This window comes from Phocoena sinus, chromosome 8 (genome assembly GCF_008692025.1).
Source record: "Phocoena sinus isolate mPhoSin1 chromosome 8, mPhoSin1.pri, whole genome shotgun sequence".
NCBI classification, from domain to species: domain Eukaryota; kingdom Metazoa; phylum Chordata; class Mammalia; order Artiodactyla; family Phocoenidae; genus Phocoena; species Phocoena sinus.
This window is the reverse complement of record NC_045770.1, coordinates 71,951,865-71,967,114: the sequence shown is the minus strand read 5'-3', so window position 1 is coordinate 71,967,114 and position 15,250 is coordinate 71,951,865. Positions and strand designations below refer to the sequence as shown.

General features: G+C 44.4%; 1 protein-coding gene across 4 annotated transcripts in view; it reads left to right on the top strand.

The window, feature by feature from the left end:
* SERGEF (secretion regulating guanine nucleotide exchange factor) overlaps nucleotides 1-15,250 on the top strand; it is a 228,210-nt gene that overhangs the window by 101,503 nt on the left and 111,457 nt on the right. The window contains exon 10 of one of the 4 annotated variants that reach the window (XM_032641883.1): nucleotides 1,796-2,003. The exons of the other annotated variants lie outside the window; for them this stretch is intronic. Coding sequence (XP_032497774.1) covers nucleotides 1,796-1,942 — 147 coding nt within the window. The 3' untranslated portion in view covers nucleotides 1,943-2,003. Of the gene's footprint in view, nucleotides 1-1,795; nucleotides 2,004-15,250 lie in introns of those variants that run through there. 4 annotated transcript variants of the gene reach the window in all.

Sequence of the window (15,250 nt, the reverse complement as noted above, 5' to 3'; positions counted from 1 at the left end):
CCAGGGCATTCTTTCTATTTGCATTTGGAAACCTGAGTGACACTTCAGGTCAACCAAGAGGTGTCCCTCAGGTTTCTGTCTGTGTAACCCTCATTCCCCCTCTGCCTGGATAGTGCCAGCCTCTTCTAAGAGTGTACCTGGGGAGGAGTGAGATAAAAGGTAACTTTATTTGCTGAGTTACCTCTAAAGGAGAAAAAGGCAAGATTCCGTCTTGCATTTTTAGAATGGAAAAATCTTTAGGGGAATTCCCTGGAGGTCCAGAGGTTAGGACTCCATGCTTTCACTGCTGACGGCCCGGGTTCTATCCCTGGTCAGGGAACCAAGATCCCACAAGCACTAATTCCCATTAAGAGAAGAGGAAGCTCAGTGTGGGCAGATTGAAATGCTCCAGGTTGGTGACATTCGGAACTATCCTTTCCGTGGCTGTGCCAGTGGGTTTAATCTTTTATGGAATAGAATACAGCATTAGCATCAGAAGAGGCCTTGGAGATCATCTTCATTTTGCAGAAGAGGACTTTGAAGTTTCTAGGGGTGGTGTGGTTTGTCCAAGGTCACTATTAGCTAGAAGCAGAACCGGGACCAGAATCAGTTCTTGTTTCACTCGCTCCATAAAAGTACAGGATTCTTTTTTTCCCATAAGTTTGACAGTTTGACAGTCTGGAGAATCAGACTTACAGGCTGTTTTAATGGTAAATCTAGTTTGATAGTACCCCCCACCCTTCTCAGTAGACTGGAAATAGCTTGTGCAAGGTCGCAGGGTGAGTGAGGGGCAGAGGGGCCTCCAGACTTGTACTCTAGTGCTCTTTCCAGCACAGCCCAAGGTCTCACCCAGGGCCCAAGGCTTGGACAGCTGGGCTCCACGGACACTGAACAGAATCATTCTTCAAATGCATTGCAGCCACAGTTGATTTCGTGAGATCTGAAAGACACTATTTCCTTCTTTCCTCTTTTTTCCTTGAGTGTTTCTTTTTTTTGTTTTTCTTATTTGATAAAAGTGTGTGGCTACGGAAATTACGTCAGTTTAATTAGGCTGCTTGACACGGTACTTTTCCACTGAGTTTACTAGGAACTGTGAATTTGTTGTAGCAAACTGCACTGCAGGCTGCAGTATCTGATTGGCATGCCAGGAGCATCACTAGCGAACAACTAGAGACTGGGGAGAAAACTGGGTCAGGAAGCAGGCCTCCCGTACCTGCAGCGGCTGCGGAAGGCGACGCAGAGGCGGCAGGTGGCCACAGTATGGCACTGTCTCCCAGGGCCTGCACCACAGAGCACCCCGCCCCCCAAGCTCTGTGCTGCAGCCCCGGCCCACCCTTTCCTTCGCAGGTGATTATTCCTCTGGCCATTTTGCCTTCTGTTACTCTACAGACTGCAAAGCTATTGTACCTGGCAGCTCAGGAATGGCCTTTCCTCAATAAAAAAAAGCCAAAGATTGGTTCAGATGGAATCTTCATTAGCTACTGGTATTCCAAACCATGGAACAAGTCTTTTTTTTTTTTTTTTTTTTTTTGCGGTACGTGGGCCTCTCACTGTTGTGGCCTCTCCCATTGCGGAGCACAGGCGGCATGTGGGATCTTCCCAGACCGGGGCATGAACCCGTGTCCCCTGCATCGGCAGGTGGACTCTCAACCACTGCGCCACTAGGGAAGCCCGTGGAACAAGTCTTTTAGCTTTCCAGAGCTGGGTTTGTCAGGGGGCTGCGACTGGGTTTGAGAGTCCTGCACAGTGCTGAGGAAAGACTTGGTAATATTTCCATTTCTCTCTCTCCCGGTTTCCCTTCCTTTCTCCCGCCCAGAGATTATTGAATTCATCTCTGAAAGTCTCAGTGCTGAGCAGCAAGAGAAATCAGGGTCTTCTAGAGGGAAGTGTGAGTGATTATGCCAGTAGGTTCAGGGGAAACTTCTTGAAGGCAATTGCATTTGAGCTAGGCTTTGAGCAGTGAAGTGGATCAGCACAGGAAGAACTGAGGGGAGGATGCTGGTGTTCTGCCATGCTGGCCTCAGAACTGCCTTGTGAAGGCTGGAGACCTCCCCACTCATCTGGGGCTAGAATCTATCTCAGCATGTCGGAGCTCACTGGGTCCCTAAGGATCTGTCCTTCTAGGCTCCTTATTTTGTAGATGGGCAAATGAAGGCACAAGACGATGGGGCTGGAAGGTAGACCAACCCAGTGCTTTTAAAACCACACTGTGAGGGGGACCTTGAAGATGGCGGAAGAGTAAGACGCGGAGATCGCCTTCCTCCCCACGGATACACCAGAAATACATCCACACGTGGAACAACTCCTACAGAACTCCTACTGAAGGCTGGCAGAAGACCTCAGACCTCCCAAAAGGCAAGAAACTCCCCACGTAACTGGGTAGGGCAAAAGAAAAAACAGAGACAAAAGAATAAGGACGGCACCTGCACCAGTGGGAGGGAGCTGTGAAGGAGGAAAAGTTTCCACACACTAGGAAGCCCCTCCGCGGGCGGAGACTGCGGGAGGCAGAGGGGGGAGTTTCGGGACCGCGGAGTAGTGCACAGCGACGGGTGCGGAGGGCAAAGCGGGGAGATTCCTGCACAGACGATCGATCGGTGCTGACCGGCACTCACCAGCCCGAGTGGCTTGTCTGCTCAGCCGCCGGGGCGGGCGGGGCTGCGAGCTGAGGCTCGGGTTTTGGTTTTGGACGGAGCTCAGGGAGAGGACTGGGGTTGGCGGCTTGAACATAGCCTGAAGGGGTTAGTGCACCACGACTAGCCGGGAGGGAGTTCGGGGAAAAGCCTGCACCTGCCGAAGAGGCAAGAGACTTTTTCTTCCCTCTTTGTTTCCTGGTGCGCGAGGAGAGGGGTTTAAGAGCGCTGCTTAAAGGAACTCCAGAGAAGGGCGCGAGCCGCGGCTAAAAGCGCGAACCCCAGAGACGGGCGCGAGCCGCGGCTGAGGGCGCGAGCCCCCGAGACGGGCGCGAGCCGCGGCTGAAAGCGCAAACCCCAGAGACGGGCGCGAGCCGCGGCTAAAACCGCGGACCCCAGAGACGGGCGGGAGACGCTAAGGCTGCTGCTGCCGCCACCAAGGGGCCTGTGTGCGAGCACAGATCACTCTCCACACCCCTCTTCCGCGGAGCCTGTGCAGCCCGCCACTGCCAGGTTCCCGGGATCCAGGGACAACTTCCCCGGGAGTACGCACGGCGGGTCTCAGGCTGGTGCAACATCACGCCGGCCTCTGCCGCAACGTCACGCTGCCTCTGCAGCTGCAGGCCCGCCCCGCACGTAGTGCCCCTCCTACCCCCATCCCCCAACCCCCGGCCTGAGCGAGCCGGAGGCCCCGAATCAGCGGCTCCTTTAACCCCGTCCTGTCTGAGCGAAAAAACAGACGCCCTCCAGCGACCTACACGCAGAGGCAGGGCCAAATCCAAAGCTGAGCTCCTGTGAGCTGTGAGAACAAAGAAGAGAAAGGGAAATCTCTCCCAGCAGCCACAGAAGCAGCGGATTAAAGCTCCACAATCAACTTGATATACCCTGCATCTGTGGAATACCTGAATAGACAAGGAATGATCCCAAATTGAAGAGGTGGAATTTAGGAGCGAGATCTATGATTTTTTTCCCTTTTCCTCTTTTTGTGAATGTGTACGTGTATGCTTCTGTGTGAGATCCTGTCTGTATACTCTTGCTTCCACCATTTGTCCTAGGGCTCTATCCGTCCATGACTTTTTTTTAAAAATTCTTTTTCTTAATAATTAAGTTTAATTGTGATAACTTTATTATACTTTACCTTCGTTCTTTCTTTCTTTCCTTCCTTCCTTCCCTCCTTTAGACAACGAATCACCCCAAATTGAGGAGGTGGTCTCAGGGAGCAGGATTTATGATTTTTCCTCCTTTACCTCTTTTTGTGAATGTGTATGTGTATGCTTCTGTGTAAGATTTTCTCTGTATAGCTTTGCTTCCAACATTTGTCCTAAGGTTCTATCCGTCCCTTTTTTTTTTTTTTTCTAAATATTTTTTAATTCAATAACTATATTATACTTTATTTTATTTTTACTGTATCTTCTTTCTTTCTGTCTTTTTTCCTTCTTTCCCTCCTTCCTTCCTTCCTCCCTCCCTCCCGCCCTCCCTCCTTTCTTTCCTTCTTTGCTTCTTTCTTCCTTCCTTCCTTTCCTCCTTTCCTTCTTTCTTTACTCATACTTCTACTAATTCTCCCTACTTTTTCTCCCTTTTATTCTGAGCTGTGTGGATGAAAGGCTCTTGGTGCTCCAGCCAGGAGTCAGGGCTCTGCCTCTGAGGTAGGAGAGCCAACTTCAGGACACTGGTCAACAAGAGACCTCCCAGCTCCACATAATATTAAACGGTGGAAATCTCCCAGAGACCTCCATCTTAACACCAGCACCCAGCTTCACTCAACGACCAGCAAGCCACAGTGCTGGACAACCTATGCCAAACAACTAGCAAAACAGGAACACAACCCCACCCATTAGCAGAGAGGCTGCCTAAAATCATAATAAGGCCACAGACACCCCAAAACACACCACCAGACGTGAACCTGCCCACTAGAGAGACAAGATCCAGCCTCATCCAGCACAACACAGGCACTAGTCCCCTCCACCAGGAAGCCTACACAACCCACTGAAACAACCTTAGCCACTGGAGACAGACATCAAAAACAACGGGAACTACGAACGTGCAGCCTGCAAAAAGGAGACCCCAAACACAGTAAGATAAGCAAAATGAGAAGACAGAAAAACACACAGCAGATGAAGGAGCAAGATAAAAACCCACCAGACCTAACAAATGAAGAGGAAATAGGCAATCTACCTGAAAAAGAATTCAGAATAATGATAGTAAGGATGATCCGAAATCTTGGAAGTAGAATGGACAAAATGCAAGAAACAGTTAACAAGGACCTACAAGAACTAAAGATGAAACAAGCAACGATGAACAATGCAATAAATGAAATTAAAATCACTCTAGATAGGATCAATAGCAGAATAACTGAGGCAGAAGAACGGATAAGTGACCTGGAAGATAAAGTAGTGGAAATAACTACTGCAGAGCAGAATAAAGAAAAAAGAATGAAAAGAACTGAGGACAGTCTCAGAGACCTCTGGGACAACATGAAACGCACCAACATTCGAATTATAGGGGTTCCAGAAGAAGAAGAAAGAAAGAAAGGGACTGAGAAAATATTTGAAGAGATTATAGTTGAAAACTTCCCTAATATGGGAAAGGAAATAGTTAATCAAGTCCAGGAAGCACAGAGGGTCCCATACAGGATAAATACAAGGAGAAACACGCCAAGACACATATTAATCAAACTGTCAAAAATTAAATACAAAGAAAGCATATTAAAAGCAGCAAGGGAAAAACAACAAATAACACACAAGGGAATCCCCATAAGGTTAACAGCTGATCTCTCAGCAGAAACCCTACAAGCCAGAAGGGAGTGGCAGGACATACTGAAAGTGATGAAGGAGAATAGCCTGCAACCAAGACTACTCTACCCAGCAAGGATCTCATTCACATTTGATGGAGAAATTAAAACCTTTACAGACAAGCAAAAGCTGAGAGAGTTCAGCACCACCAAACCAGCTTTACAACAAATGCTAAAGGAACTTCTCTAGACACGAAACACAAGAGAAGGAAATGACCTACAGTAGCGAACCCAAAACAATATATAAAATGGAAATAGGAACATACATATCGATAATTACCTTAAATGTAAATGGACTAAATGCTCCCACCAAAAGACACAGATTGGCTGAATGGATACAAAAACAAGACCCTTATATATGCTGTCTACAAGAGACCCACTTCAGAACTAGAGACACATACAGACTGAAAGTAAGGGGATGGAAAAAGATATTCCATGCAAATGGAAACCAAAAGAAAGCTGGAGTAGCAATTCTCATATCAGACAAAATAGACTTTAAAATAAGGACTATTAAAAGGGACAAAGAAGGACACTACATAATGATCAAGGGATCGATCCAAGAAGAAGATATAACAATTGTAAATATTTATGCACCCAACATAGGAGCACCTCAATACATAAGGCAAATACTAACAACCATAAAAGGGGAGATCAACAGTAACACATTCATAGTAGGGGACTTTAACACCCCACTTTCACCCATGGACAGATCATCCAAAATGAAAATAAATAAGGAAACACAAGCTTTAAATGATACATTAAACAAGATGGACTTAATTGATATTTATAGGACACTCCATCCAAAAACAACAGAATACACATTTTTCTCAAGTGCTCATGGAACATTCTCCAGGATAGATCATATCTTGGGTCACAAATCAAGCCTTGGTAAATTTAAGAAAACTGAAATTGTATCAAGTATCTTTTCCGACCACAACGCCATGAGACTAGATATCAATTACAGGAAAAGATCTTTAAAAAATACAAACACATGGAGGCTAAACAATACACTACTTAATAATGAAGTGATCACTGAAGAAATCAAAGAGGAAATAAAAAAATACCTAGAAACAAATGACAATGGAGACACAACGACCCAAAACCTATGGGATGCAGCAAAAGCAGTTCTAAGGGGGAAGTTTATAGCAATACAAGCCCACCTTAAGAAGCAGGAAACATCTCGAATAAACAACCTAACCTTGCACCTCAAGCAATTAGAGAAAGAAGAACAAAAAAACCCCAAAGCTAGCAGAAGGAAAGAAATCATAAAAATCAGATCAGAAATAAATGAAAAAGAAATGAAGGAAACAATAGCAAAGATCAATAAAACTAAAAGCTGGTTCTTTGAGAAGATAAACAAAATAGATAAACCACTAGCCAGACTCATCAAGAAAAAAAGGGAGAAGACTCAAATCAATAGAATTAGAAATGAAAAAGGAGAAGTAACAACTGACACTGCAGAAATAAAAAAAATCATGAGAGATTACTACAAGCAACTCTATGCCAATAAAATGGACAATCTGGAAGAAATGGACAAATTCTTAGAAATGCACAACCTGCCAAGACTGAATCAGGAAGAAATAGAAAATATGAACAGACCAATCACAAGCACTGAAATTGAAACTGTGATTAAAAACCTTCCAACAAACAAAAGCCCAGGACCAGATGGCTTCACAGGTGAATTCTATCAAACGTTTAGAGAAGAGCTAACACCTATCCTTCTCAAACTCTTCCAAAATATAGCAGAGGGAGGAACACTCCCAAATTCCTTCTACGAAGCCACCATCACCTTGATACCAAAACCAGACAAGGATGTCACAAAGAAAGAAAACTACAGGCCAATATCACTGATGAACATAGATGCAAAAATCCTCAACAAAATACTAGCAAACAGAATCCAACAGCACATTAAAAGGATCATACACCATGATCAAGTGGGGTTTATTCCAGGAATGCAAGGATTCTTCAATATACGCAAATCTATCAATGTGATAAACCATATTAACAACTTGAAGGAGAAAAACCATATGATCATCTCAATAGATGCAGAGAAAGCTTTCGACAAAATTCAACACCCATTTATGATAAAAACCCTCCAGAAAGTAGGCATAGAGGGAACTTTCCTAAACATAATAAAAGCCATATATGACAAGCCCACAGCAAACATCATCCTCAATGGTGAAAAACTGAAAGCATTTCCACTAAGATCAGGAACAAGACAAGGTTGCCCACTCTCACCACTCTTATTCAACATAGTTTTGGAAGTTTTAGCCACAGCAATCAGAGAAGAAAAGGAAATAAAAGGAATCCAAATCGGAAAAGAAGAAGTAAAGCTGTCACTGTTTGCAGATGACATGATACTATACATAGAGAATCCTAAAGATGCTACCAGAAAACTACTAGAGCTAATCAATGAATTTGGTAAAGTAGCAGGATACAAAATTAATGCACAGAAATCTCTGGCATTCCTATATACTAATGATGAAAAATCTGAAAGTGAAATCAAGAAAACACTCCCATTTACCATTGCAACAAAAAGAATAAGATATCTAGGAATAAACCTACCTAAGGATACGAAAGACCTGTATGCAGAAAATTATAAGACACTGATGAAAGAAATTAAAGATGATACAAATAGATGGAGAGATATACCATGTTCTTGGATGGGAAGAATCAACATTGTGAAAATGACTCTACTACCCAAAGCAATCTACAGATTCAATGCAATCCCTATCAAACTACCACTGGCATTTTTCACAGAACTAGAACAAAAAATTTCGCAATTTGTATGGAAACACAAAAGACCCCGAATAGCCAAAGCAATCTTGAGAACGAAAAAAGGAGCTGGAGGAATAAGGCTCCCTGACTTCAGACTATATTACAAAGCAACAGTAATCAAGACAGTATGGTACTGGCACAAAAACAGAAAGATAGATCAGTGGAACAGGATAGAAAGCCCAGAGATAAACCCACGCACATATGGACACCTTATCTTTGATAAAGGAGGCAGGAATGTACAGTGGAGAAAGGACAGCCTCTTCAATAAATGGTGCTGGGAAAACTGGACAGGTACATGTAAAAGTATGAGATTAGATCACTCCCTAACACCATACACAAAAATAAGCTCAAAATGGATTAAAGACCTAAATGTAAGGCCAGAAACTATCAAACTCTTAGAAGAAAACATAGGAAGAACACTCTATGACATAAATCACAGCAAGATCCTTTCTGACCCACCTCCTAGAGTAATGGAAATAAAAACAAAAATAAACAAATGGGACCTAATGAAACTTCAAAGCTTTTGCACAGCAAAGGAAACCATAACCAAGACCAAAAGACAACCCTCAGAATGGGAGAAAACATTTGCAAATGAAGCAACTGACAAAGGATTAATCTCCAAAATTTACAAGCAGCTCATGCAGCTCAATAACAAAAAAACAAACAACCCCATCCAAAAATGGGCAGAAGACCTAAATAGACATTTCTCCAAAGAAGATATACAGAATGCCAACAAACACATGAAAGAATGCTCAACATCATTAATCATCAGAGAAATGCAAATCAAAACTACAATGAGATATCATCTCACACCAGTCAGAATGGCCATCATCAAAAAATCTAGAAACAATAAATGCTGGAGAGGGTGTGGAGAAAAGGGGACACTCTTGCACTGCTGGTGGGAATGTGAATTGGTTCAGCCACTGTGGAGAACAGTATGGAGGCTCCTTAAAAAACTACAAATAGAATTACCATATGACCCAGCAATCCCACTACTTGGCATATACCCTGAGAAAACCAAAATTCAAAAAGAGTCATGTACCAAAATGTTCATTGCAGCTCTATTTACAATAGCCAGGACATGGAAACAACCTAAGCGCCCATCATCGGATGAATGGATAAAGAAGATGTGGCACATATACACAATGGAATATTACTCGGCCTTAAAAAGAAATGAAATTGAGCTATTTGTAATGAGATGGATAGACCTAGAGTCTGTCATACAGAGTGAAGTAAGTCAGAAAGAAAAAGACAAATACCGTATGCTAACACATATATATGGAATTTAAGGGGGAAAAATGTCATGAAGAACCTAGGGGTAAGATAGGAATAAAGACGCAGACCTACTGGAGAACGGACTTGAGGGTATGGGGAGGGGGAGGGGTGAGTTTTGACAGGGCGAGAGAGAGTCATGGACATATACACACTAACAAACGTAGTAAGGTAGATAGCTGGGGGGAAGCAGCCGCAAGGCACAGGGATATTAGCTCGGTGCTTTGTGACAGCCTGGAAGGGTGGGATGGGGAGAGTGGGAGGGAGGGAGACGCAAGAGGGAAGACATATGGGAACATATGTATATGTATAGCTGATTCACTTTGTTATAAAGCAGAAACTAACACACCATTGTAAAGCAATTATACCCCAATAAAGATGTTAAAAAAAAAATAAAAAAAAAAAAAAAAAAAAAAAAAAAAAAAAACCACACTGTGCCCAGTCATGCACTTGTCCTTATTTCTAACAGAGCTCTGAGAACATCCACTCCTTCTTCTGGGTTTCACTCCTGTCATTGTCTTTTTTTTTTTTTAATAAATTTATTTTCTATTTATTTATTTTTGTCTGCGTTGGGTCTTCATTGCTGTGTGCAGCCTTTCTCTAGTTGCAGTGAGCGGGGGCTTCTCATTGCAGTGGCTTCTCTTGTTGCGGAGCACAGGCTCTAGGCATGCAGACTTCAGTAGTTGTGGCACGCGGGCTCTAGAGCGCAGGCTCAGTAGATGTGGCGCGCTGGCTTAATTGCTCCGCGGCATGTGGGATCTTCCCGGACCAGGGCTCGAACCCATGTCCAGTGCATTGGCAGGCGGATTCTTAACCACTGTGCCACCAGGGAAGTCCCCTGTCATTGTCTTTTGACTCCCATCATGTGAACTCAGAGGTGCCCAGTGATCTCCACCTGTAAATTATCCATTAGGGAAGGAACCTGGGTCCTGCTGGCATTGGATTTCTAGGTCACTCGGATCCTTGCTGGATAGTCTTATTCCTTTCCTTCCTCAGGCCAAGCCTGATCAGGCCAGGACTGCTTTTTCAGAAGGGCTGGTGCCTCCCCAAGAATACTTGGTAGGAATGGGTCTTGCCTCAGAGCAAGGGCTCAAATTTTCACAGTCAGAAAAGCTGAGCATGGCAGGAATCCAGGCCATTGTACTTTTTTTTTTTTTTTAATTTATTTTTGGGTGTGTTGGGTCTTCATTTCTGTGCGAGGGCTTTCTCTGGTTGCGGCGAGCGGGGGCCACTCTTCATCGCGGTGTGCGGGCCTCTCACTGTCGCGGCCTCTATTGTTGCGGAGCACAGACTCCAGACGCGCAGGCTCAGTAGTTGTGGCTCATGGGCCTAGTTGCTGCGCGGCATGTGGGATCTTCCCAGACCAGGGCTCGAACCCGTGTCCCCTGCATTGGCAGGCAGGTTCTCAACCACTGCGCCACCAGGGAAGCCCAGGCCATTGTACTTTTATGTTATTTTGTGAGAAAATTCGGCTTATTTTGGCTGAAAATTGTTTTCAATAAACTATACTTAAATTTACTGAAATTTGCTTTAAAGACAACTTTTGCTAGACCATTTTAATCCTGTACAGCATCTCTTTTCCCTTTTGAGGCAAAATCAGAGGGTGGGAATAAAACAGTCTCCCTAGTAATTTTCCCTGGATGTTTTGGATGGTCTCAATTCAATACGAGAAATTCTGTCTTCGGATCAAGTACTGATGTCACAATTGAAATGCAGAAATGTATACCAATTTTGGATAAATCCACCAAAGTTTGCTGATCAAATGAATAATTTGTGCAGGATCTTTCAAAGCCAACTTCAAGACCAACTTTTTTTGGAAGACAGTTGATAATTCAAATGTCAAGTAGTCTCTGACATGAGCTAAGTGGAGTGAACAGAAGAACAAGCTCATTAGAATAGTCATCAGACATTCTTGCTGCGAAGATCAGCCTTTGATGGCCCTGGTAGTCGGCTGGCCAGAACAGATCCAGTCCTCCTCAAATCAGAGGTTCCTTTATTTTATTTTACTTTATCTTATTTTATTTTAGGTCAGAGCAGGTGGTTTTAAATGCCTGTAAATAATTTTCCTGGCTTTGGAAGGTTATATTCATTTACAAATGAGTAGGCCTTACATCTAATTGGTATTTGCTGAAAGAAAGGGAGAGAGGGAAGGGAGGGAAGGAAAGAAGAAATGCTTCTTGATACTTGGCAGGTTTCCACCCTGAGGCTGACACATTCATAGAAATTTCCATATATTCTCATTTTGGGGTCATACTAGGACTTGTCGCTAGAGTGAACATCATCTGAATGTTCATAGGAGTGGTTGGAAGAGACAGAAAAGCTGGAGAGAGACTGTAATTTGAAGTTTGCCAAGAACCACCTATCTTCCTTAACAGGGTTACATAAAGGAAGTGAAAGGCAGGGCTGCAGTCACAGTGAAATGCCTGGGCAGGCTCAGTCTGGCCTGACAGGGGCCGTCTGGATAATCTTTCCTGAGTTAGTCCACCCCTGGCCATGGCCTCTTTAGTCATGGACACTTAAGAGTGGTCCTTAGTTCTCAACTATTCATGTTAGCTGCTGCTGAGGGCAACTTGGAGAACCCACGCTCTTCTTCTTGAGGACCCCTCTCTGCTCCACTAGTTTAGGCTGTGGCCCATGCTCCCATTTCCAGCCTTAGCAGTGCTTTTCTGTTTCTTGGAGCCCTCATTAGCCCTCTTTAAGGAAGAAAGGATATGAGACACAACCAGGATAAGGTCTAATGCAGTGGGTTTCTCACATTTTCTCTTCTTCCCTCTGACACTTCCCTGAATGGACTCCCCTGGCCCTAGATGCCCACCCCTCTGTTCTGGGCATATCTGAGCAGGTATGGGCTGGCTGCTCTGGCGCTTTATGGTCATGCCTTCAAAGCTTGTAAAGCTGAGGTGGAGGAGGGATTGTTCGATGCTGATGGCTGTTGTTTTGTCCTTTAAGACCATCCACAGGGCATAGAGATTCCCCTTTTCTTCTCTCTCCATGGCTGTCCTCTTGCCTACTTTGGTGACTCCCCGATTCTGGGGCTGGTTAGAAAGCTCAGGCAGCTTCAGTGTGTCTCTTCCTCACTTTCATATATATCCATTCAATTATCAAATCCTATGATTTCACCCCTGCAATGTCCCTCAAATCTATCCCCATCTTCTCACTTCTCTTGTCATGTGAACAACTGCAAATCAGCTTCTCTTCTTAAACCTCTTCTCTGAAACATCTGCCCTGGTTGCAGCCTTCACAATGTCAGCTTCCACTGCTTGCTGCCAAGGCCCCTCATCATTTACTTGTTTGCATCTCAGGCTCTTATATTAAATGTTCGTTAAACGTTCTATGATCCATCCAGAGCAACCTTGTCAGAACAGAGAGGGGGAAAAGCAAATGTCTATCTTCTTTCTTGTCATTTCTCTCAGATGAATGAATTAAATATTTTTATTGCCTTGAAGATTAATTATCTTTTGTCCCTGGGCCAGCTTTAATATTCTCACTGTATCTTCTTGTGACTAGGACCTGACAGCTGGAACTTATGCCCCCACTCTAAACCTGTGCTTTTGCCAGGTTTCTCAGCATCTCTGTACAATGTGGGCTTCTGCAGTGAGTCACAGCCCAGGGGTTCAGAGAGATTGGAGTCTGACCTGCAGGATTTAGATTAGGTACTAGATCATAGATCTTAGACCTGAGAGACCTCCTGAAATCTTCTGGTCCTTTCTGGCACATGAGATACTGTCATTACACTTAACAAATAAAACACCTGAGACCCAGATAGTTTAAGTGACTAAGCCATGGTCACCCAGCTCATAGATTCTGGACCCTAATACCAGACTAGACTTTAGGCTGTAAATGTACTTTATCCTCTCTGGGTAAGGCAGCTCTCTATTTGTAGAAGGCACCAACTCTCTGAATTTCTCTTTGCAAATAAAACAATATGGGACCGCCTTTTTGTAGTTCTATGCCTTGTCAGTATAAGGAAGGAAAGGCAGCCTAGAAGTGACCTCCTCCCAGACAGGTGATGTCTGGTGGATAGGCAGGTATCCCCTGTCCCTTATTCCCCAGAGAGCTCAAGGGGTAGGCCTGTGGGACACTTTGTCCTACATGATTCTTGTTCAGTGAATCCCTGTAGGCCCTCATGCACAAAAGGAGGGTTTTGTTTGTTTCTAAGGTGGTTTCTCAGTCCCTCAGGACCACCAAGCACTACTTCCTCATTTCTGCCTGTGTTCCACCTCAAGCCCAAAGAGTAAACGAGTGTTCTTTCTGCATGTACCTTAAGCCCTCCCCACCTCCCAGCTATCTCTCAGTTCTCTGGGTGTTCTTCTGTTCTCCTAATTACCTGAGCCTGGAGTCCTCTGTGACTCGGCTTGATAAGCATTCTCCAGTCATTTAGTCTGTCAGTGCTCACCAACCCTGTCATTTTTTCCCTTGGACATGCCTTGCAAAGCCAGCTGTTCCTGTCTGCTCCCTTGTGGCCGCCATCTACCATGGCCAGGTAGCTGTGCCCTCTTTCCTGGATCACTATACCAGCCTCTTAGTGATTTCTTGGTCCTTTGTCCTTCATCCATTATGCAGACTGGTAGACTCTAAACACTGCCCCGCTTTTGAATTTAAAACTCCCTGAAGCTATCAGACCAAACATTCCAGTTCTTTCATAATCTAACCTTCCATCTCTAGTATGAGTTGTTCATACTGTCATACTGGGCTACTCATGTCTCCTACATATTTAGTGATTCTCTGCTCATGTATTCCCTCCATCTCTCTCTCCCTCCTTCATTGAAAAAAATATAACTATAAAGCATGCAAAGTTTTATTGGTTCAACAAGTACTGCTGTGTGAAAGGGAGGAATGGGGTTTTGGATTTGGTGATTTACCTACTGTGTGTTGATAGTTTGCATATATTACCTTTTTTAATCTTCTTGATATTCCTGTGAGTTAGGTTGGGTTATGTTCGTTTTATAGATGTGGAAACTGAGGCCCCAAGGAAAAAAGTACATTCTCTTCTGCCGTGCCATGGACCTGGTGCTAGAGGTGGAGTGGTAGGTAGGAACTAAAAGGTCTCTAGGCTGGCAGGAGGGGTAGGGCATGCACTCAAACAGCTGTCATGGAAAAAGATGCCTGTTGTCCTGAGAACCACAGATACAGTGCTATGGAAATTCTGAGGATGGTGAAATTTCTCCTAGCTGGAGGATTAGGGGAGACTTCATGGAGGAGGTAGAGTTCCACTGAGTGTGAAGGATGGGCAGTATTTGACAGAAGGATGTAGGAAGCCAGGCCAGGAAAGGAGGGACCAGTGTAGACAGAGGAACAGAGAGGGAAATGCCCTTGGTGTCATCAGAGATCATCAGTGAATGGTCCACTTTGGTTGGAACACAGAGCTCTTGTAGGGGACAACATGGTGGGATGTAAGGCTACAAACTTGAACTGTAGCCTGTTCATAGATGGACTTAAATATCTGGTTAAAAGATTTATGGTGTGGGGAATTCCCTGGCAGTCCAGTGGTTAAGACTCAGAGCTTTCACTGCTGTGGCCTGGGTTCAGTCCCTGGTCAGGGAACTAAGCTCCCACAAGCCATGCGGCGTGGCCAAAAAAAAAAGATTCATGGTCTGTTCTATAGGCACAGGGGAGCTATTAGCACATTTCGAGCAGGTGAGTTGCTAGTCAAAGCTGAGATTTAGAAAGCTTACCTTGAGCACCCAATAAATTGGAGAGAAGAGGAAACAACAGAGAGAGGAAATAATTAGAAGCCATTGCAATTGTCCAGTACAGCTGTTCTGAGGGCCTGAAATAGCACAGTGACAATGGGGATGGA